At 44.0% G+C, this 23,943-nt stretch overlaps 1 protein-coding gene across 3 annotated transcripts in view; it reads left to right on the top strand.

Moving 5' to 3' along the window:
- Positions 1-23,943, top strand: part of GRIP2 (glutamate receptor interacting protein 2) — a 457,353-nt gene that overhangs the window by 419,520 nt on the left and 13,890 nt on the right. For all 3 annotated transcript variants that reach the window (XM_075005063.1, XM_075005065.1, XM_075005064.1), the window contains exons 15-20: positions 7,072-7,138; positions 7,864-8,009; positions 8,295-8,439; positions 10,829-10,968; positions 14,280-14,456; positions 21,135-21,288. In XM_075005063.1, coding sequence (XP_074861164.1) covers positions 7,072-7,138; positions 7,864-8,009; positions 8,295-8,439; positions 10,829-10,968; positions 14,280-14,456; positions 21,135-21,288 — 829 coding nt within the window. The remainder of the gene's footprint in view (positions 1-7,071; positions 7,139-7,863; positions 8,010-8,294; positions 8,440-10,828; positions 10,969-14,279; positions 14,457-21,134; positions 21,289-23,943) is intronic.

Genomic DNA, 23,943 nt, shown 5'->3' with positions numbered 1-23,943 from the left:
ACTTGATCAGTGTTGCTCTGGGAGTCAGTGTCCTAACCAGGGATTAGAACTCAGCCAGGTGCTCAGATAACAGCTCTCGCAGGTAGTGGGAGCACTTTGGAGAGTCATGAGATCTCTTGGTCAGAAATAGCCTGTGCCTGCCTGCAGTTCACAATGGTCTTTTCTGTTACTGTTGCAACTTCAGCTAACATGTAGAACTGTTCCACTTTGGCACTTTTACAGAAACAGAGTATTCTACCCTAACACAGTATGTAAAGATTTTGAAAATAAATAGATGTAAAGTGGTATAAACATCCTGCTGGAAGCACTTCTAATTATGAACCTGTCATTAAAGTTAATGGACAATATAAGAAAAGCCTCGTAGTGGGGATTGAATTTTGACTGCTACATTATTGTAATGATTCAGCTTCACTTTTTTTCCTGTTCCGTTTGCTTAGGTTTCCTTGGTGGTAGCTGGTATTTCTCCATCATCCCTCCCACACCCATTCACACCCCTAGCCTCATAATGTTTATTCTTAAATGCAGTTTTGTGACATTAGTGCCATTTCTTTAATTACACATAGGCAAAATGCTGCTTTGTCTCCGTCAATAATAAAAGGTATTTATAACCCTTGGAAGCGCTGGTGCATGAGAGTTACGTGTTCAAACTCCTCAGAGGGTAATAATTTACCAATATGAATCATTATGCATACTATTAAAAACCCCAAATGGACATGTGTAATGAGACTTATCATACATCATATCCTAAACACTGAGATCACCAGAATCCCAGCAGACATGGCAAGGGATTGAAAACAGTTTATAAAAAATAAATTAGGGTATTGATCGTCTTGTGTTTGATTTCTGCCCTCACACCACAGACAAACACCAATGTCATTTTCAGCTCACTCTTCTACTAAAGTCACTAGGTGTTGACTTCCAGAGTCTGCTATTGCCTCCTCGAATACCCTTTAAACTCACCCTGTGTACTATTAACCACACTGAAAAGCCTACAGTGCTTTAAAACCTATGTGGGCCTTGTCTTGTCTTAATTAAACTGGTTTGCCTTGGCATTTGTGAACTGAAACAAGAGTTGTCCGCATGAGGGCCCTGCGCTGCTTACAGTCTTTGTATTTCTGGTATTTATCTGACCCACATTTCCGTAGTATTTCACACTCTTTAGTGTGTTTATCCTCTCAACACCCCTGTGAAGTAGGCAGTGCTGTTCTCCCCATTGTACAGATGAGGATCTTAGAATTTGTCTTCACATACAGTGTCACAGCTGCACAAGTGTGCCTAACTGAGGATGCTACTAAGGCAATGGAAAAGTTTCTCCTGTCAGCATAGTTAGCTACCACCTTTCAGAGAGGCACATTATTTCGACAAGAGAAGCTGTCCCACCAATGCAGAACTGTCTTCAGAGACTGAGTTCAGTAACTATATTGTTCACAGGCTGTGGCTTTTTCACAGCTCTGAGTGGCAGTAAAACCAATATACGGCTACAGACGCAGGGATTAAGGCCTTGGCTATGTTAGAAAGCTGTACTGCTTTCATTATTGTGGTATAGAGAAAATGTCCCCCCTCCCCCTCCATTACAGAGATGATGAGGACATAATGGAGAGAATCCAGCAAAGAACAACAAAAATAATGAGGGGGCTGGGGCACATGAGTTAAGAGGAGAGACTGAGGGATTTGGGCTAATTTAGTCTACAGAAGAGAAGAGTAAGGGGGGATTTCATGTCAGCTGTCCACTGAAGAGGGTTTCAAAGAGGATGGATAGAGGTTTTTAGTGGTGACAAATGACTGAACAAGGAGCACTGGTCTCAAGCTGCAGTTGTAGGAGGAGAGCTCTAGGTTGGATATTAGGAAAAACTGTTTCACTAGGAAGGAGGTGAAGCTCTGGAATGGGTTATCTGGGGAGGTGGTAGAATCTCCTTCCCTAGAGGTCCCCACTTGACAAAGCCTGGGCTGCTATATTTAGTGGGAATGGGTCCTGCTTTCAGCAGTGGGTTGAACTTGATGACCTCCTGAGGTCTCTTCTGACCCTAAGGTTCTATGGTCACACAGGACTTGCATGGCTAGGGATGGAAAGAGGTTTCAAAGTGAAAGTGAAGTGAATTATAAAAGGACTTAGTGTAACTGCAAATTAGGCAACTCTGTATTCAGAGGTAACAAGAACCCAGCTCGTCAGTGGACTGCAGTGAATGGGAAGGACATTGGAGACTTAATTTAGTTAATAAGAGCAATTCTGTGTTAATTACATACTAAGTGACTGTTAAAGCCTTGAGGGTTTGCGCAGGGCTTGTATCTTTTGCAATGATTGAGGCAAAACGATTATGGCGTATTAAGTTTGTTAAGTATAATCTTTCATTTCTATTGCTGTTGCATCTTATTTAGCATTAATAAGGTTGGTTTTTGTAAAGATTGCCAATTATGTGCCAAACTGATTATTTATTTAAAATGAATTGGAAGGCTACCAGTTCAACATTTAATTTGGTTCCTCTTTAGTTATCATTATGTAGAATAACATACAAGACTAGTTCGGTTACATCTAAATGAAATATCAGTCAGCCTATTTGAAAGTGTAATTTAAATGGTTTGTATAGATCAGTTCCCCTTTAGGAAATAATACGGTTCAGTAGGAAGATGGACTGTTTCACTGTGCCGTGTGCTCTGTTCTGGGAGTGGGAAATATCATGTTTCACTCACCAGTGACACCTATTGTTGAGTAATAGAACGAGCTAGTCTAGGCTTCTTTTTGAAGGCAGCTGCTATGACAAAATGATGCAGGATCATAAAGCAAGAGATGGGGTAAAAAGGAAGACACTGAAAGGTCAGCGTATGTGGGCTTCTTTCACGATTTGTGAATACAGATGGCAAATGCTTGATAGTACCAGGTAGCTATGAGGTCAATTGCGTCAAAGTATTTTTAAATATATTTCCAAAAGAAAACATAACTGATTAAACCAACCCACCATTGTAGTTCGCTATACAATGATCAGGACTGTGAGCCCTCTCACTGATCTCTTTTTTGGTCACATTACATTGCTTCTATTCCACCGAATTACCATTCCTTATGATTGCATGCAGCAGGCACAGGATGATGGGGAAATTGTGGGTTTTTTTTTTTCTTTTTAAAAAACACAAGAGGATTATTAAAAACAGGAATATGTATATAGAGATATTGTAATAGGAGGACAAGCACACAGTATGATCAGGGAAACGCAACAAAAAGCAATGTATTCACCCAACGCTATTGTTCATTTATTTGTTTTGTGTTCTAGTCATGCCAGCACCTCAGTCTGGCACCAGAATCCCAAGGTGCTCAGTGTTGTGCAAACACAACGAAAGACGATCACAGTCTCAAAGAGATTGTGGTCTAAGTATAAGACAAGAGATAACAGATGGTATGGATGGAAAGAGTAAGACAACATTAGTTAGCATAACAGCCAGAGGTCTCAGCAATGCCCATGGCTGAGCTGTTGGCAAGCTTGTTTTTGTAGTGGTTTTTAAGGCCTTGTGGCAGAGGAGAGCATTATGGAGGGATTTTAAGCAGAACAATGAGGTGGCTTTGTGGAAGCTTACAGGGGGCTTCTTGCAAGCTTGTGGGGCAGCATGGATGTGAGCATCTTTGTCAACAGAATCTCCTAAACACTAGGATCACACAGGAGATGTTTCTGGGTGTCTGCTCACATAGTGATGGGGAGCTTCCAGTGTTACCCCCCCACACATCCTTAAACTCTTAGCTTGCTATCAGAGAGGTTAGCCTCAGGGTTCCAACTTCACTTGAGCCCTGTCTGTGCTCTTAAGAACTTTTCTGTTGGGAAGCCTATTTTACAGCAAGCTTGTTCCATTCGTTCTTGCACGACCACCACCTCCGCCCGCCCCATATTCAATACACAATGATGTTTTAGTAAGCTGGTTTGAGGACACAGCTAAAACACTGTTAGATCCAGTCTGCATAACATGATGGAACCAAGTTTAACAATGATGAAGTACAACCATGTCCTAATTTGGTCCCCTTCGTGGTTGGTTTCATAACTGAGATGGGTCTTCACACCACTCAAGATATTAGCTTTTTTTTTGTTCTTGACTCCTTCTCCCACTCAGTGAATTGGAGCAACTGGCGCCTCTCAGCTTAGCTTCCTGCTCTTGATGGAACTTGAGAGCACTCAGTCTTGCAGATAACAGATGCATAGAATGTGCATCAGTGAGTTGACAAAGAGGTTGTGAGAACATCTCTTATAGGTTCTGTAGCGCTCAACAGGAGCACTTCTACAGCACAGTTGGTCAATTGTGCTTAGTTCTCTGCTGTGCTTGAGCATGGATTGGTGACATCTCACGCTATTAGATACAGAGGACTGTGAAATCAGGCAGAGTATATTAACAGTGACTTATGAAGCTTTTCTGTATCAGCCTTCACAATAGCCGATAGGTTTTTAAAACCCACTAATAAATTAAGACCAAAATAAAAAAGACCAATAATTTTTCCTGGATTTGGATTTCTCTGGAATTTCCTATAAACATGCTCAGGGCTTGCTGTAAGCTGGGCTGCTCAGAGTCTTTGAGGGTTTTTCCCTCCCCAACTCTGTGTTGGGAGACAATAGTATCTGTAACCAAGACAATGTGTAAGTGCAGAGAGTATGAAACAGAGAAGGAGGATGCTATTTGTTTTTGTTTTTGGCACGTGAATAGCAATGAGGTTATCGGGGGCTGGTCTCTTATGTGGGTTTTTCTGAGTGGGAAAGGAGCCCACAGACACTATCTTTAATATAAATAACCCTGAAAAATGCAGACTTTGATGAAAACAAAGCAGAAGTGGTTCTTTTTGGAGCACAGGTCTTATGTGCTGGAAGTTGTCAAACTTGAAAGAGCTTTGTGGGTCACCTTTTATAAAGGTGTCAGGAGGCAGTTCTGGTCATATCCTGGTATACATCATGCTCCCATCTTGTTTTATTTGCATGTTTGCATTCTGGAGCTCAGTTTCTTAGGCTCCCCTTCATCCTCATGCTTTCACTCAACCCACTCAATTTATAGAAACCCCTGGGGTTTGGAGAACCAGTTTCACGTCTGCCTGAAAGTACTCCATTTCTTCAGCACCGTGGATAGAATCCTGGTCTTGGTAAAGTTAAAGTTTTGCTGTGGACTTCAGTGGGGCCAGTATGTCACTCCTCCTATGTTCAAGGTGCTGTTAAACTCAGAACATACGGACATATGTTAGGCAAATGTTGCCGTGAGATTTAATGAAGCTTAACCACAGGGGAACCCGGGGAATTTATGCAGCCACAATATTGCCTGAGTACGACAGAAGATTTGCTGCTCTTTAATAGCCAAAGGCTTAACTTTTAAATTCTTAGAATCAGAGAACTGACAAGGACTTCAAGAGGTCATTAAATCCAGTCCCCTGCCCTCATGACAGGACCAAGCACCAACTGGACCGTCCCTGACAGGTGTTTGTCTAACCTGCTCTTAAAAATATCTAATGATGGAGCTTTCACAGCCTTTAACCTTGTTTAACAATGGACTCAGAGAGTAGCTTCACAAATAACAAGCAGTCCTGCAGCACCTTAAAGACAAACAAATTCATTCATTAGGTTATGAACTTTTGTGGGCAAGACTTCTGCGAGTAAATCTGAGGAAGTGGGTTTTACCCACAGAAGCTCATTACCTAGTAAATAAATGTATTAGTCTTTAAGGTGCTGCAGGACTGCGTGTTACTTGTTTAACAATGCCATGTTAAAGGCATCAGCCAAATAAACACTCTGTGCTAGATCCAGTTTTATGACCTCTATGCTTGCTCCAAAAGTTTTATGGTTCATAAACTTGAGTCAGATCTGACCAAATGCGTAACTGGCTCAACTACCTCAGATGCAGAGAGAGAGAATCATGACCTGCCATATGCATCATAGGTACCTCATAAGCTAGGTAGAATTCAGAGATACAAGTCTTTGTAGAGAGGATTCACCATCATCACATGCTCTTCTCCCACACTGATCATCCTCCACTGCGTCAGACCAGTTTGCTTAAATCTGTATTAAGCTAATGTAATATCATTACAAATTAGGCCTAGGCTCAAGTTAATGCCAGAAGCCTGAACTCTGAAACTACAGTAAACTCTGTTTTAACTGAGATTCTAGTGTCCAGAATGCTCAGATAACTGGCATTTTAACTATAAGACACATCACATTCATTTAATTATATTTTCCATCAGTACAGCATAGTGAAAGTAAATACAAATAAATACATCAAATACAGTATAAGTTTACAGTCTACAGTACTACTGTTGTTGGTAAATAAAGTACTCTGCATACATTTTTTGTTTGTTTCTTAATATCTAATCTTGTTTTTCTTTATGCATCGCTGGTAAGCCTCTCTATTACCCAGAATATTTGAATATCTGTCAACCTCACTGTCCCCCGGAGCTGCCAGATATGAAGAGTGTACTGTACAAGGTACAGAACACTCTTATTGGAGGGATTTAGCAAGATGGACATGTATATTAAGTAGGGGCATATTTTTGTGATCTAGAATTCAGGGGAGTAGGGCAAATCCAGAAAATGTAGTGGGAGAATGACCATTTAACTCCTATATGTCTGACAGCTACCAAAAATTCAAGCAGATTTTCCAGGCTGACCACTCATTCATTCAGAACACTCAAATAATGTACAATTAGATATTCAGGAAGCACAGGCTACAGCTCTTCCAGCTGCCTCATTTAGTTACCTCTCTTTGATGCCCACTTTGGGTGGCCTTCACACATTTTGAAAGGTGTGGACATCTGTATTAGACCTGGACAGATGAAGCGACATAGAAATCAGAAACTCCAGCTTCGAGTGACTTTATTGCACAGTTTCTGCACTTTGTCCAGAGGCTGAAAGAAACCAGATGGCTAGTTTAGATAGGATGCAAAATTTTGGTTGGTCCCAGCCTCTGTTCTTGCAGCTTTGTCCCTTATAAATCCCATGTGTGACTCGTGTCAAATTAATATATATTTTCCCTCCCTGACTACTGACTCTGTTTTCTCTCCTTGGCTGTCACTCTGATAGATTCCCAAGACTGACATTATTTTATAAACATGCATCTCTGTTGCAGCTGCAAGTAGAAAGCCTGGTGAGCCTTTAATTATCTCTGATATCAAGAAGGGAAGTGTAGCTCACAGGTGAGTGTAGCATTTTACTGTCTGACAACATGCAATGCAGTGCAGAAATTCAGTGCAGAGGGGCCCAAGCTGTCGTGTTTGAGTCTGGAATGCATCAAAGTTCAAGGGTGGGGGGTCGGTTACAGAGGTTTGGTGTAGTGTCAATGGAGCATGAATGAAGTAAAGCCTAGTCTCTCAAATTGGAGTCTTCCCATTCCTCCATGCATCCAGCCACTGTTCATCATCTGCCCACCAATGAACCCTGGGGTCCTATGCCTAACCTTGGATGTCTTGAAGGGGTAACAAAGGAGGCCACTAAACTAGAGGGATAACAGTTGTGGGGTGGAAGGAAGCTGGCATGTAACTGGAAGCTTATTAGCTGGACCTTTATAAATCTGGGCCTGAACACATCTCAGCCAGAGGTACTACCAAAAGGATTAGTGCTCCTGGATATATAGCTTCTGAGATCTAGACACACTGAACATCAGGCCTGTACACCGTGTCTGAAAGTGGGCACCAGTGGTCTTTTCTAAGGAAGTCTGGGGCTGGATGTGAATATTTTTTGCACAGCTCTCAATTGGCTCAGGTATTGTACCCCCACTTAGTTGCCTCTGATGGGCGTTTCTAGGAGGTCTTGGAGGATAAAAAGCAATATTATTGCCTTCATTCATAAAGTGAACAAAAGAATGGTCAGATGAGCTTGAAAGCATAACAGAAATGATTATTTTTTGTTCCTTTCCACACAGAACAGGCACCTTGGAACCAGGGGATAAGCTGTTAGCCATCGATAACATCCGACTTGACAACTGCTCTATGGAGGATGCCGTACAGATTCTAAGGCAGTGTGAAGACCTAGTCAAATTGAAGATTAGGAAGGATGAAGATAACTCTGGTATAGAAACCCTGATGCAAAGCACAGTGTGACCATGCTAATGACATTTGACCAGGCAATAATGCAAATGCACAAAGACAAGACTGGCAGTCAGTCTGCTGACTGTTTTCCAGTTGATTGCAAAGCATTTTCCCTCCTTCTTCTCAATGTGGCATGGAAGGTTTAAATTCTGTTCATTCTGTGCCCAGCAGGAGCCCTCAGGATTTCACATCTAAATGTTCCGAGCTTTCCTCATGCCTTATTTATTTTTAAAATATGTCCCAGCATGCCTGTTTCCCATTTCAGATGAGCAGGAGACCACTGGGGCGATTATCTACACAGTAGAACTGAAGAGGTACGGTGGCCCTCTGGGAATAACCATCTCTGGGACAGAGGAACCTTTTGATCCTATCGTCATTTCAGGCCTCACCAAACGAGGGCTGGCAGAAAGGTGAGGTGCAAAGCAGAGACAGCCCTGGCCTGCTGGGAGTGTGGGAGTGCAAACCTAGAATAGCTCAGTCACGGCCTCTCCCTCCCCTTTCCTAGGAAGCAGCAGCCCCTAACTATAGCTCTCAGTTTCTCCCCCCTGCCCAGTCCAGCAGAGTTAGAGCAGCTGCCTCTCTGCCCAGCATAGCTCAGCTGCCCCACAGTGAGGGAGCCTGGCTGCACTATGTGACTGAGCAACCCAGGGAGGGGGGAACATGGCTCCCCAAGCCTCCCCCCATATATATGTGGATTTCAGTTCGTTTAGTTTAGAATTTTATGCTGCAGCCCATCATGGTAGGAACAGTGATATCAATACAATACAATTCCAGCAGCAAAGTCTCCAGTGGACTTGATGAACACTGGCATTTTTATCCTTTTTTTGGGTTAAAAACTCTGCCTTGCTCCACGGCATGAAGTAGTGTTGGTATGAGAAACTGGGACCAGGGGCACACAGTGGTCTTAGACCTGTAGCGTTGTCTCTTTCCATGTACAACATACCTTGCTGTTCTCCTTGTTCCTCATAGATGTGCACAGCTGACTGGTAAAGAACTGTATGTTGCACAGAGCAGGCAGTAGTACTGAATTCTGATAGGTACTAGCACAGAGCAGGAAATAAAAGCCTCTGAGAAGGGAAATAGTAATTTAACATGTATACTTTAGCTTGTTTCAGAGCGTTGGAACTACTGTAGCAAGTTAAGTGTCTGCTGAAATGTGCCACCATTTAAAATAAAATTTTAAACTTTGTTTGTATGGATGCAGCTGTAAAGCAGATACTTGGGATCTAGGTGGAATCAGTAATTTACTTAACTGACTTCAGTTCGCACGCCCAAGTCTTTTTCAGTGGAAATTGTGTGGAAAATGGTGACATCTAGTGGTCAGTTAGAGAAATGGTCTGCTTCAACTGAAAATTCTTACCTAATACATGAGTTAACTTTGCACCTTTACTACTGTAAAATAGATTTTTAAAACTGGCATTTGGTGTCTTTCAGCTTTCATCTGTATTCACTGCCACATGTGATTTTAAATGAGGGGATAAGTATCTGCTCTTGTCAGTAGCTGGCAAAGTGAAAAAAGCTTGTAGATAGAGGACCTGCAGTCAAATGTAATTTACTACATGACCAGAAGTTACCCAGCTGAGAATTCCAGCTCTGTCAGGAAGTGGTGGTGTTCCAGACTTGCGCTGTTACTGAATCAGTCCCATGAGGTTGCCATGATATGGCAGACATTTGTGGAACTGCTGAGGGAACAAGTTTCTACTTTTGATTCTTATAGTTAGGGAACATTAATACTGGTACCATAAGTGAGATCCAGCAAGCACCTTGCTCTTCTCTCCTGGTTGCCGGCTGTCGGGTCAGTATATTCTTGCTTTACCCCCGGTTACCTGCTAGCACAGCACTTTGTGGCAGAATGAGGTGAATGTGCTTCACTGTTGTTGATTCGTAATAGAATAATTAGGCAATAAAGAGCGAGGCTTGTCATGATTCATTATTGCTTGCACATCATGTACTCAACAGGCTAAACCAACTGTAGCTGTTCCTCAAGTCCAAAAAATTAGATTGCTGAAGTTAGTGGAAAAGCTTTTAGGCTGTAACCAAATGTTTTCCAGTAGAAGCTCGGCAGCGTGACCCTCGCTCGTCTAATTACATGTGCCTCAGTCCTTTTCAGTTGGGGTAGACGTATAATCAAATCACCTGCTTTGCTGAGTCAAGACTGGTAACACGGCAAGCCGAACAAAACTATTTGCACATATGTCAGTTTGAATTTTTAAATCAGTTTTGCTTTGTCTTCGGTTTTGTCTCCTTCTGTGCTCTTTCCAGGAATATGAAAACAAAAGTGAAAGTTGCATTCATGAGTATTCACAGAAATCACACACTGAAAATGCTTAATAGACTTGGGGTAGCCGTGTTAGTCTGTAGCTTTACAAATGAAAAGGAGTCCTGTAGCCATTTAGGACTAACACATTTATGTATTAGGTAATGAGGTTTCATGGGTAAGACCCACTTCCTCAGATTTGGAACAGACTGAGAATGGTTGTGTGCTTTTCATAGACATTTGACTTAGTTACAGAAACTGCCAATTTAAAAAGCTGAACTTCATTTACACTCTTACAGATTGACACCTACTTTGGTGACTGGGACGTTGTATAGAGAGAGAGCTAGTGATGTTTTACTATTCTGCTGCAAATCATAAGGTGGGAGGTACTCTCCATACATCCAGGAAGAAACTGTCTCTGATCTTATAAAGTACTGAAGGCTAGTTCACTGTTATTTAAAGCATTCTGCAAATGGACTTTATATTAAGGAAGAGAGAAAAAGTCTTCCTTAAAGTGTCTAACTCTTGTCTTTCCACCTTAGAACTGGAGCAATCCATGTGGGTGACCGGATACTAGCTATTAATAATGTAAGTCTCAAAGGCAAACCACTCAGTGAAGCCATCCACCTACTCCAAATGGCTGGAGAGACTGTAACACTGAAGATCAAGAAACAAACCGAAAGTAAGTGCAGAAGCCTTTGCAACCTTTCTGTCCAACCTCTACTGCAGCAGCAGTAGAAATGAGATTAGTTTCATGGTGTAACAAGTTGTGTTTAGAAGTGCTGTTGGACAGGGAAGGCCAACCAGTTAGGGACTAAAAGCCATAGATAGAGTGCAAAGAGACACACATTACGTATGTAATTTTATCTATCTAGATACAATATGTGGCTCAATGCCCTCCTCCGCCCCCAGAGCCAGCCATCCCCAACCCCCTGCTCTAACCCAATCGTCCACCCTTCCCCCAAAGCCAGGAACCCCACTCCCCTCTAACTCAATGCCAGAAACTCACTGGAGCCACTCACTCACCACCAACACTGCCACCACGCACGTCGCCCACCAAATGCAGGGGCATGTGTGCAGAGGAGCTGGTGGTACTCCCAGTACACGGCTCTGAGGAGGAGCCACATGTAATGGCTCAAAAAGCTGCATGGAGCTTTGAGTTGGCCACCCCTGCTGTAGGAGAATCGGGATTTAATTCCACACCCTGAGGTGCTGCTATCTGGCTGTCTATGGGCGAAATGTACTGCAGAGCCCATGTGAAAAGGAAGGGCTCAGAAGAAATTTGGGGGGAAATAATTGCTAAAAGCAATATTTATTTAAAAATATATGAAGGGACACAATCAGCATAATAATTGCACCCAGGTCTGCAAATGTTAACTTGCTGCGGTACCAAATAATTCCTAAATTGACTAGAGGTGAAAAGAGATAAGATGGAAAATGTGTAGTTCATTAAAATGTACTTTTCCAAACAGCACTTTGTGTGGGACAGGTGGGTTTTACAGTTTCCCCATCCACGCGTGTGTCTCCCACAGCAAAAGGGAAGGTGGTGAGAAATCTTTTTTAAAAATTAAAAATGTGATTTTTGTAAAGCTACAAGAATAGCAGATGCAGTTGTAGTTCCTGGAAAAACTACTTTTAATGCTTCCCTTTTGAAACTGACTAGCTTTCACACTGACTGTTACCTTTAAAAGCCTCTCCTAAGATCTTCAAAGATACCTGCTTTTTATACTGGAATCTCCTCCTTACCTACTTACTGATGTGTAGCTTTGAAGTCATTTCACTCTGATGTAGCATCAAAGAAGGAGGCAGCATATCTAGGACAGACTGGTCATTTCAAAAATTAATATTTTTTCAGCAGGAACAAAATAATCAGTCTGGGTAAGTGTAAAACATAATTTCTCCCCTAGGGCCCCAGCCAAATTTCCTCATTCAATAGACAGTGCTGAGGCACTCAGGGCAAAATGCTGGACATGGAAGGCAGAACTGGTGAGGCCTAATGAGCTGTCTAGTAAAGTAAAGTTGCAATGCAATGAAACTGATCCCATCAGTAGCTTCTGCTAAAAAGGGAATGTAATATAAGGGTGCAGGGTGAACCCCTCTAGTCTGGCACTCTCTCATCTGGCAACATCCGACATGATTTTATTAAGTATGTTTACAGCCACCAGTCCTGGCACTCAGTGTTCTGTGCTGTTATTTAGCTGTAATTTACCTCTAAATATTTTCTGAGAACCCAGCAAGCAGTGAAAGTGGTGGTGATGCTGCTAGGCAATACTATAAAGTCCCCATATTCGCGAACTCTGTGTTCATGAATTCAGTTATTCGTGAGCAGCTGCTTGAGGCTGACACTTCCTGGGGCTCTGGCGGGGAGCACCAGCAGCTGCCACTTCCCCGGGGCTTCAAACCTCCTCCCCTCCACCCTGCCCCGTGTTCAGGAAAATCAATGTTCGCGAGGGTTCTGAAGATGGAACCCTCACGGATGTTGAGACCCTAGTGTACTGACCTCCTGTTGTCCAGCAAATTCTCTCTTTTGGCATTGGTCAGGTCCCAAGGGTGCTGGACTGGAGAGGTTCAAGCAGTTATAGGACCTGTCTGCTCCAAGTTTGAATTTCCTCACACTCTCTCCTCTGCGGAAGAATGGTTCAACTGAATTTCAGTTAACTCATCTTCACCTTGCAGCATTTTGTTACTTTAACCAGATGGTTTAGGTTCCTGTCCACATGACATTTGTACCCCATTGGGATAACCTTACCAAAATGGCTTCAAATACAGTGAAACCATCCATTGTGTCCAAAATACTGATCATATGCCTAGAAAACTGTTTGGGTCCTACCCAGGCTGAGAAACTATTTTGGAAAAGGTTTGCAATGAAGTCCTGTATAATGTAAGACATGTGGGACTGAGGAAGAAGTCCATGAGTCTTTCCAGCTTCCAGGACTAGCTGAGGTGAATGTGGTCAGTGATGTGTGCAGAGAGCCTCCAGAGGGAAGAAGGGATGGATTTGGGCATTTAGCACAGCTTTGTAGTCTCTGTATTCTGGAAGCCAAATAACCAACCAACCCAGTGATTAGTTTCTTCTGTACGGCGTGTGTGTAAGAGCATGTGGAACATGAAAAGGTGGCCAGTTGTTTAGGGTTCTGTGAGACCAGCCATTGTAAGGTCATGTGACTAGGGTGGGGATGGGCAATAATTTTTTGATGGGTGGAACCCCATCCAAGATTTTGGTATGTGATCTAGGGGGGCAGGAGGTTCAGGGCTGGAGGTTGGATGTGAAAGGGAGCGTGGATTGGGGGGGCTGGGGTACAGGAGAGCATATGGGATCTGCGAGTTTGGTGAAGGAGGGTGTTGTGACCTGGGGAAGAAGGGTGCAGGATCCAAGAAGGGGCTTGTGTGCAGGAGAGGATTCTGGCCTGGGGGATGGGTGTGTGAGCAGGTGCAGTCTGGGATGGAGCTGGGGTGTGGTGCTTGGAGATTCTGCTGGGGGCAGGGGCAGCATGCAAAGCTCTTCCCAGCGCAGCACAACACAGAGAGCTAAAGCAGCAGGCTGCTCCCTGCCATAGGAGCAGGCCAGATCTAACCCCTGAGCTGTATCTTGTTCTCTCCTGGACTGGGTTCACCCTAACTGTGCAATAGAGTAGTCTCCCCTCTTAGGTAATCTAGTTGGTTTCCTCGGAAGATTGGCAAGGCCAAAAATCTCCGTCTTTTGCAGCTGAGGACTTGGGGGAGGTGTTTAAAGAGTTTTAGAAGACTACAAAGGTTGCAGTTAAGAGTGATGATTCATCTCATAGGAGACCTGCTTTTCCAAGAAGTGATAGGTCTGCCTCGACTTGCTCCAACATCTGAGCATAAGCCCCTGTCTGACGCTTACTCGTAGCTTTTGTAAATAGGATGTTTATCTGAACAGATCATCAGTTTTCAGTCATCTTTGTCAAGTAATATGCACCCCACCTATATGCGATAAAATGCATTTGAATAAGCAACATGTTGTGGTTTCAGGGTCCTATCCCAAGAAGTCAGGGAGTATCAATGAAGTGAGTGACCCAGAAGATGAACTAACTGATTCTCAGAAAACTAGCAAACTCTCTGAGATTTATTCCACCACCATCCCCAGCATGGACAGCGCTCTGGAGTCCTGGGATGGTTCAGGCATTGACATGGGCTGTGGAAGCCAAGGTGAGGCTGTGTCTTTTTATTTGCGAATGTGTGAACCAGGTGGGATATAATAAGAGCCAAACCTGATCCTCTGACATGAGTTCCTGGTTGCACTGGGGCACTGAATTGCTGAAATGCCATGGACAGGATCATTCTTGTGGTATCATCAACCTGATGTGAAGCAAGATGTCCAGAACAATGCTGTGCAGCAGTTCAAAAAGCACCAACATTTGGGTGTGTATCTGAGCAAGCCCTTTTGCCATTACGAGTTCTTCTGTTGTTGTTTTGCACTTACGATGCCTTTTGCCTGAGACTCTCGAAGCCCTTTGCAAAAGAAAATAAATATTATCTTGCTTTTATGGATGGGGGAATGGAGGACAAAATAGGTTGTGACTTGCTCGGACTCACAGGGTGGGTAGATGACAGAGATGGGGATAGAATCCAAACAGGCCCCCTAACAGGGAGAGAGGGTGAAAGAGGCAGCTGTCTCAGGGACTGGTGATTCAAAAGAGTCCAGGGCTCCCGGGTGTTGCTGCCACTATCACAGAAGTGGGGGAAGCCAGTGCCCTGGGCCCTTTCAATTGCTACTGGAGCACTGTGCAGCCCACTCTGGGCAGCTCTGAGGGCTGGCTGTCCCCATCCACACCCCTTCCGCCCAAGTCCCCACCCTTTCCAGAAGTATAAAGGCTCCCCCACACACCTTGCCCAGGGGCCAGGTAAGTCTTTCGGTCCCCCTAAACCCAAGTCAGCTGACACCCTTTTTTTTTAGCTTCTGGATGGTGCCACTTGCAATAGCTTTTGCGCCTGATGTTTGGTTTTTTTTATCCATTTGAAATATCTGACGTAGCCGGTAGGAAGGTAAGTTGCTTGAAATCCATAAGCTTTTGTGTGATTAGTAGCACTCGGGCTCACCACTTACTGAATACCTTGGTCAGTGGCTATGAATATCACTTGGTATCTTTCTAACCTCCGCAAAGAAGTCACATTGTATCTGCGTTTGGGATAAGAAAATGAATGGCTTAGAATCTCCCCTGAATCACTGGGCGCAGGAGGAATGAATGATACCATTGCATAGCAGCAAGAGATCCAGCAGTGTAAACAGCACAGCTGAAGGTGGCACGTGGGGGATGTACTGGGGGTGTCATATTCTATGTGCGTGGCTCCTGCTGTGCAGAGCGGGAACTGCCCTGTGCTCACTGGAAGTGGTTTGGTGCTCCTGCAGGAAGAGGTGGTTGGGGGTGGAGCAGGGGCAGGGAGAGTGTGGGGCATGGGCAGAGCAAGGAGCAGGAGGGGCATATAGCTGGTGCCCCCCATGCAATCCCTGCCCCAGACACCTCTGAACACGGCTGGCTCCCACAAACAGGAAAGGAGAGACTCGCTAGCTAGAGGGCTTTGGCTCCATAGGCAAAAAGCAGCCTGGCTAAAAGTGGCTTTCTTGGACTTTGTTGCATTACATTTCATTGCATTGTAAGGACGCTGGCTGAAGGGAGTGGAGTGGGATGCTCCCAACACAGAGATGCCAAAGCCTAGATTTTGGCTAAACTGCAAGGCGGATCCTCTCCTCTTGCACTGCCAGTCCGGGCAGTGGTGCTGATGCCCTGGTGTGAGTGGGTAGTAGTAACAGGGCTGGTTGTGAAAGATCAGATTAAATAAACGTACCTTGTGTTCCATTTGCCACATGCCTTTCACTGCTGCTAACTGGATGAAATTGCTCTGCCATTTGAAGGATTTGGGTGAGGCTATTGCCCTAGACTGTGTCATGAATGTACTGTCAGGGGGCTCCCATGCAGTAGGATTTTATGCTGGATTTCCTTGGAGAGACACCAGAGAAACACTTGTAGTTATGGGACTGAATGCAGAGAGGAAACTCAGGGGCACCCAGGTGACACCAGATATATTGGTGTATTCTGGCCTTAATACACTCGGGGAACTGGATTCACAGAACTGCAGGGATTTGGGCAAAGAAACTATGATATTCTCCTAACCCAGGAAATGGCTTATGCTCTTGGCTTTTGTAAGCTGCTGGCAAAGACTTCCTGAGGCGCTCTTATCCGGAACGCTCCAGCCTTTAAGAGCAGAAAGAACACTCGGCTAAGAAAAAAATGGACCTTGGCACTTTCATAGGAATTGCTGGCATTGTCCCTTGGCATTTCCATTCCTCTTGGCTATCCTGGAGGTTAAGTCTCCTTTAATTATGTGCTGCTCCGCTGCCACTTCCTGTTGATTTGGCAAAGCATGTACGGCCGTCTGCAACCTCTCCTGGAAAGGCTGCTAGAATTTCTCTGAGAAACTCACTGAAGAGACTGGGGTTTCGGGGAGGAAGGTGGGAGATGCAAGGGAGGTTATTCGCTTTGCCAACAGCACTAAATTATGAATGAGTAATCTGTCTGGAAAATTCAGTCTCTGCTGCTTCGTTCTCCACCCCCACCCCCCACACACATCCTCCTCGACGACCTATAGTTTTGTGGCTACTCTGGGCCCATCAAAGCTCTGGCTCAGATCATGTGAGATGAGAAGAACTATGCTTAATGTGTGGAATCGAGAAAGCTTTTATAACTATGTAAAATAAATATAGATCGATATATAAAAATAAACATACAATACATGTCTCAATGCCCGCCCCCACCCCCAGCCACCCACCGGTCTAATTCCATGTCGGTGACTCACTGGAGCTGCTGCCACATGCTTCTCCCTCCAAGCGACGGGGTGCGTGCATGGAGCAGGCAGGTGGAACTCCCAGTGTACGGCTCTGAGGAGGAGCCACCACATGCTCCTTCCACCATGCAGTGGGGTGCGTGTGCGAAGAGGGTGGACGGCACTCCCAACGCGCAGCTCTGAGGAGCCACATTTAAAGCTCAAAGAGCTGTGGTTTGGCTACTCCTGCTGTACTTCTTCCATCTGTGGTGCTGCTTAGGAGGCACTTCACCATCACCCATCATGAGCGTGGGGCTGTTTGGTTTCTGCCAGCTGTGGACTAGCTTCCTGAACCAAGAGCGCTGGGGAAGCGCAAACATTGACTGCCAGGCTGCTGTGGGCCTCGCGTTCTCTGTGAGGGTGGCAATAGGTGCACATCAACTCCAGAATATTCCCAGCAAGCATCCAGCCACTTATCTGTCCATGGAAACTCAGAACAATTAAGTCTGCTGTTCCCTACTGGACTGTATGCACCAGTTTGTAGGACCCCGCCCCAGAGAACTGCTTGGCTTAACACCAGCACACCTAAAGATATTTAAAGTGAAAAGAAGAATAACTTTTATTGTCAAAGACCACAGACAGGTGTAGTCAGTAAGAATATTGGAAACAAACGGTTATTTATCAAACAAAAATAGTGATATATCAAACATGCTTTGAGGCTAAACTTTAACTGACAGTTTACTCTCTTGCCTGAAGAAGTTTATCTCTCCCAAATCTCTCTGCAGAGTTTTCAGCCAAGCCTGGTTGAGACCCCTTGAAGCAAAATAAATGGCTGTCTTTACCCCACAGTGAAGGGTGTCATGTTTGCTTCCTAAATACAGTGGAGCAAACCTTTCATACACACCCCAGTGGATAGGGTTCTCTACCCTACCCCTTCTGCTTTTTTTCTCCCTATTAGTTTCTTTCTGAAGTCCCCACAATCTTTCATTTGCTGTCAGTTCAGTCTGAGAGCAGGCCTATTGTGAATGAAAACAAGCAGTCCTGTAGCACCTTACAGACTAACAAATTTATTTATTAGGTAACAAGCTTTGATGGGTAAGACTTAAGTGGCTCTTACCCGTGAACGCTCATTACCTAATCATGTGTTAGTCTTTAAGGTGCTACAGGTCTGCTAGTTTTTTGTGACACTACACACTAACAGGGCTACCCCCTGAGACTATTGTGAATGAAGTAATGCTCAATTTACATGTGAACATATAGATGAATAAACATCTGGTCTGACAGAAGATTTTTTTGTTTTGTCTTTGCTGTTGACCAGTGCCCCAGACACAGACTTCAAGAGTGTGTGTTCAGTATACATACATAGCTCTTTACACAACATCCAAACGTATATTACACAATGAACAGAGACTGGGAGTGGCTCGCAGCTTACAAAGGCAGCTTCTCTGCCCTGTGTGTTAATATCTCCCCATTAGACTCTGACAAAGGCTCACATCCCCCTGTCTGATCTGACTTTTTTCCTCCTTTGATAAGTACTGTTGATACTGGGCCATTTCCACCTTGCTGAATAGACCTTGTCAGCTCTGGCCCTCCCTTTTACTGGGACCCCACTCTTTAAATACCCCTCTGAAACCACTACCCCCACTCATGCATCTGATGAAGCAGGTCTTTGCCCATGAAAGTTTATGCTCCAAAATATCTGTTAGTCTATAAGGTGCCACAAGACTTCTTGTTAGTCTGTAGCTTTGAGAGCAACACAGCTACCTCACTGATAATGACAACACTGGTTATCAATATCAACCTGATGAAGTGGGTCTAACCTATGAAAGCTCATGAGATAATAAATAAAACAGTTTGTCTTTAAGGTGCTACACGATTGCTTGTGGCTTATTTTTTTTTATTAGTTTTGTTTTGTTATTTTGGTGAAGCTACAGGCTAACCTGGCTACCCCTCTCCGACTGATGACCTGTGTGACATCAGCTTTCATTTCAGCCCTGCCATGGCATTCTGTGGTGAGCAAGGCTGTACACGTCAGACTCAGGAGAGTCTTGTAACTACTCTGCACCTGGCCAGTTGGCATTAACAGGATCTGGGGTCAGACCATTGATCTATCTGCATCTATGCTGACCTTGAGTCAATCTAACCACAGCCCAGCACCATGTTGCATAGCCCTGAGTGACAGAGCTAGGTCAGTGTAATGTTAAATTGTAGGCAGATAGCTCAGTGGGCTGTGAAGTGCAGGGTTGTGAGCTCAATCCCTTAGGGGACCAGTTAGGGATGTGGGGCAAATAGATTTAAAAGAAATCTGCTGGGGGATGGTGATAGGCCCTGATGTGAGGGCGAGGGACTAGACTCAATAACCTCTGAAGGTCTCTTCCACTTCTGTGACAAGAATCCACATTTTCTGCAGCAAAATTGCAACTCTGATAGTACCAACCAGCGGATTCCACCAGCAAGGCTGTGTTCCTTGAAAGGAGCATGTTCCGCTCACCATGGGGGAGTTTCAGATATGCGGGGGGGACATTTGAATGCTCTTTCCAAACTTGTGTGCTCTTGCTTCTTACGGCTTTCTCTCCACTGTGCCTGGAGCAATATCTTACTAGCCTGAACAAATCTTATGGAATCACGGTAAACTTTATTGAATGTGGGTTGATATGGTATATTATACTAAAACTGCAATTTTGTATGGGTCATTGTGGCATTTGCACGTACGCAGGTACCTTCTCTACCAGAGAAGGAAAATGCTAATAAACTTCCTCTTTTATTGGTCTTTTGAAGCTGCCCCCTGGAGAGTGGGATTGGAAGGTCTGGGTGCTTGTACTGAGCTGGCGCAATGATGAATTGACAATAACAAAACAATCCCTCTTAGATGGGGGTTTGAAGGATTGATCCTCCCAAAACTCCACGTTAAGGTTGGGGTTTCCTGTGGCAAACTTATTAGGAAGTGTGTAGGTTCTTGTGTTGTTGTTGTTTTTAATTGTGTTTTCTCTATTGCTTTTTACCTTAAGAACAAAGTAGGCTTGTATAGGAAGTGCTCTGTGCTGCCTTTATAACTATAGCTGTTACACCTGTTCACCGTCTCTGACGAGAAAGTAAGCAGGAGTCTTTGGGTAATGTCTTGATGCTGGGAAATTCCCTGTTTAGAGGAGAGAGGGGTGTGTCTCTGCACCCAAGGGAGGCAACAGCTGGGGAGAGGGAAGCCTGAGAGTTGGTGTCCTTGCTGGGACACTAAAGGGAACTGTGATAGTGTTCAGTAGGACTCTGGAACAGTTAATCCACAGTGGAATTTTCAGAGCTGTCAAATGGGACCTGGGCATCCAAATTCCTTAAAAGTAGTGGGAATTTTATCTAAACCCCTTTAAGAAGCTTTGGAAATCTTCAAGATTCAAATTCACTGCCTTTAGGAATGAGCTCTGCCATGTATAAATGTTACCTGGCAGAAGTCCAGTGCACACTGCCATCTGCATGTGCATTGCCCAGCAAGTGGGTGCTTATTAAAAGTTCTGAGCCGGTGGCAATGCATTGTGTAGTTATGTGAGGGACCAGGGTTTGGGAGCTACCTCAATATTTCAAGGTAATTTAGCTCTGAACAGTGATATCACAATATTGATATCTTCTTTCCTGTTACCAATGATCACAGTTACTCCTGTGTGCTGAGGTAGGGAAGATGGAAACAACAGAGGAGCAAGAAATATTTTGTCAGGTTTATTTTAATCTGTCTGTTTGTATTACAGTAACGTGTAGAGGCCCCAGTCAAGAAGACACCTAGTAAAAGATGGTCACTGCCCTCCAAGGGTGTTCAGTATAGATGGATAGATCAGAATGAGAGCAAAGAGGCATTGCCCATTTTACAGAAAGGGGACGCCAAGCACTGAGAGGTTAAGTGACTTTCCCAAAATCATGCAGGAAGTCTGTGATAGAGTCTAGAATGGAATTCAGTTTTTTAAAGAACAAAGCCAGTGTCTTCAGCGCAAGACCACCATTCCTCAAGACCTAAGGTTTCACTATGACTGACTAACCAGGTGGTATTTTTTCTCTCTCCCTCTCTCTCTCCACCTTCCCTAGGTACATACATACCTCAGGCAGTTGGCATTGCCTTACATCCACATGAATGGAGACCTAGCAGGCAGAAGAACAGCACCCCTCCTGGGGATCCCAGGAAGCACTATCCCTATATGGATGGGAGCTTCCCTGAAGATGACTGGGACAAACCCACCAGGTATGTAGGGTCTGCAAGAAGCAGGGAGGAGGCTGGGTGGGTATGTATGTGCATACTGATTGTTTTGTCAGTCGTATTTGCAACTGATAGGGTGTGTTTGTGCATGCATGTGTGTGGTGCAGAGGTTAAGTCAGGGATGGAGAATGGACAGGATAGTGTCTATTAATCTCCTCCCAAATACAATCTAGTAATTGCCAGTTCATTTAAGCTCTCCAGATGCAATGTCACTGCTGAGAATTCAGTTGTGAGCTACAATATTTAACACACATTGTGCAGGGTGTTGGGGACATGTCTTGTCATGTGTACCATAGGGATAATCTACAATAGTCAACCATCCTTGACAAATTGCCTCACGTTCAGTTTCTGCTATGAGCTGTTAGTGTTGGGGTTGGGGGCTGGGGGACAAAGGGACAGTATGTGTTAGGGTCAGGGTATGAGTGAGAAACCTCAGGTGCATGCAATACTGCAGTTTGCTACCAAAATTTCAAATTTCAGTTAAGTAATGTTTTAAAATTAGTCTTGTAGTACATTGCTAACTTAACCAGCAGCCTTTGATAAAGATCATGTACCATGAACTCTCCACCTCAGACTGGCATTGACAAGTCACTTCTCATCATGTGGCAAGTTCTCAGGGACATTATACAGTGGAAGTGTCTTCAAGGACCAGCAGAATATCCCTTCCTAAAGCAGGCTGGACTTCAGTAGTTATGGCAAAATTGGTTCACGAACCTCTTGCGGTTATATTCATGGTTGCCTAGAGAAGTAGCTTACCTGTCAGAGGCAGACCTTTCTGCTGATTTAACTGTCCTTGTCAATGAGAGTGTTACCAAATTATTCTGTCCCCTAAAGCCATGACCCATTGTTCCCCCTCTGACTCACCTTGAATTGTACCTTCTTCCACCAGTGAGTCCAGCTGAAGAAGCCTAGGTGAGTAAGAGGAGCAGAATCAAGCTGTTAGCTCAGGCTGCTGCAGGTTCTGCTGAAATGCCTGTAAATAACACTGTGGAGGTGCCAGGGAAGGAGACTGTTTTTCACTTGCCCATGGATCTTCTGCTGTTGAGATTCACCCCTCTTTGTTCCCCACTTTACTTGGTCTTCCTGAAGGAGAGGAGAGGGGGGTTCACTCCTCACTGAATTATGTGTAATAAAAAGAGTTCCTACTTTGTTGGCTAATCCTGCCCTTAACATTCTCTGGATGCCTCATAATTGTTTGTGTTGCATGTTTTTTATTTTTGTTTGTCAAAACAAAATAAAAAGTTCTACCATCTCATGGATACTCCTCCCCATTTAAAAGTTGTAAAGCTGGCACAGAAGCTGTTGGCAGCTGATGTTTAGTGTGTATTTCGGTCCTTCAATACAGCTTGCCTCACAGAGCCTGTCAGGGTTTCTGTAGGGTGGCTGCTTGACAGCTGAAGCTAACCTGTTTGAGTCTTTTCTAATGGCTCATGTAGCCAAATGCATTCTGACATAGAGCTCTGGAAAACCAACACTCAAAAGTCTGGTGGACAGTTCTACTGTTTTGTCCTCTTAGGGCAGGAACAACCTATCTAACTCAAGCTATTGCCAACTCAGAAAAAGCATTGATTACCAGTGATGTGAGATCCTCAGTCTACACTCCTGGATGCATTTTTATAATGATATATTTAACTTACTAGTTCAAACTGTGAGGCATCTGTCTCACTGGAATCTTTACATCAAAGAAAGTGAATGAGTAAAGGGAGGGATGTGAAGTTTGAGTCCTAGGCATTATAACAGCCGCTTTCAGCCTTAGTCTAAAGGGATTGGGTGTCAGGGGATCATTTGTTTTTATAAAATCTGTCACCGGGTAATTTTTGGTGTCTGTAACTGAATAAGCTAAGGTTCTGATCCTGCAAATACTGACTTGTGCTTAAACTCACACAGTGTAAATAATCCCATTGACACGAATGGTGCCACATGTGCTGCATAAAGTTAAACATGTATTTGATGCAGGATCTGGGCCTAAATTAGTCTGGATCTGGAAGTGGGGCTTTTTACAGGGGGAGTTTTCACTGAATGAAAAAAAATCAATTGCTTTTTCACTGATGTTCAAATAACAGAATATTTGATCATTGCATTGACTGAGATTCTTCTCCTATTTGAGAAGATAATAGCTCAAATTAAGCTATGTGAATTATCACTGGATGTGACAGAGAGAGACTCTTAATGCATGCTGCTAATGTTATTGATGGAAGATAGCAATGCTGAGGGTAGGTACATGAGAACTGTGTGACTCTGCTGGGTTTATAATGAATTGCAGCTTATAGAGAGGACTTCCTTGGAAACCTTGAAATATTAAATTGAGAGTTCCTTGTCTCGAGGCTTGTTTTACACAATGTCTGGCATAGTGCAAGCAGTTCCATATTCCACACAGTGATACTAATAATGCCCTTGCCACAAAGCTCTCAAACCACTTGAGTGCATTCATTTTCATTTGCTTCAGCAATCAAAATACTCCCATGTCACTGTGGAGTCCCTTTCTAGTAAAGAGATTGGGTAGGTCATCTGTTATTTCAAAATAACCATCCCAGCATTTACACAATGCAACCACTGTTTCGAAATGATTTCAAAATAGCGGTCGGCTTCATTAGAAATAGGGGGCTGTGAAGATGGGGAACAGCGTATTTTGAAATAAGC

Source organism: Carettochelys insculpta, chromosome 11, assembly GCF_033958435.1.
Source record: "Carettochelys insculpta isolate YL-2023 chromosome 11, ASM3395843v1, whole genome shotgun sequence".
NCBI lineage: Eukaryota > Metazoa > Chordata > Testudines > Carettochelyidae > Carettochelys > Carettochelys insculpta.
This window is presented reverse-complemented; position numbering and strand designations above follow the sequence as displayed.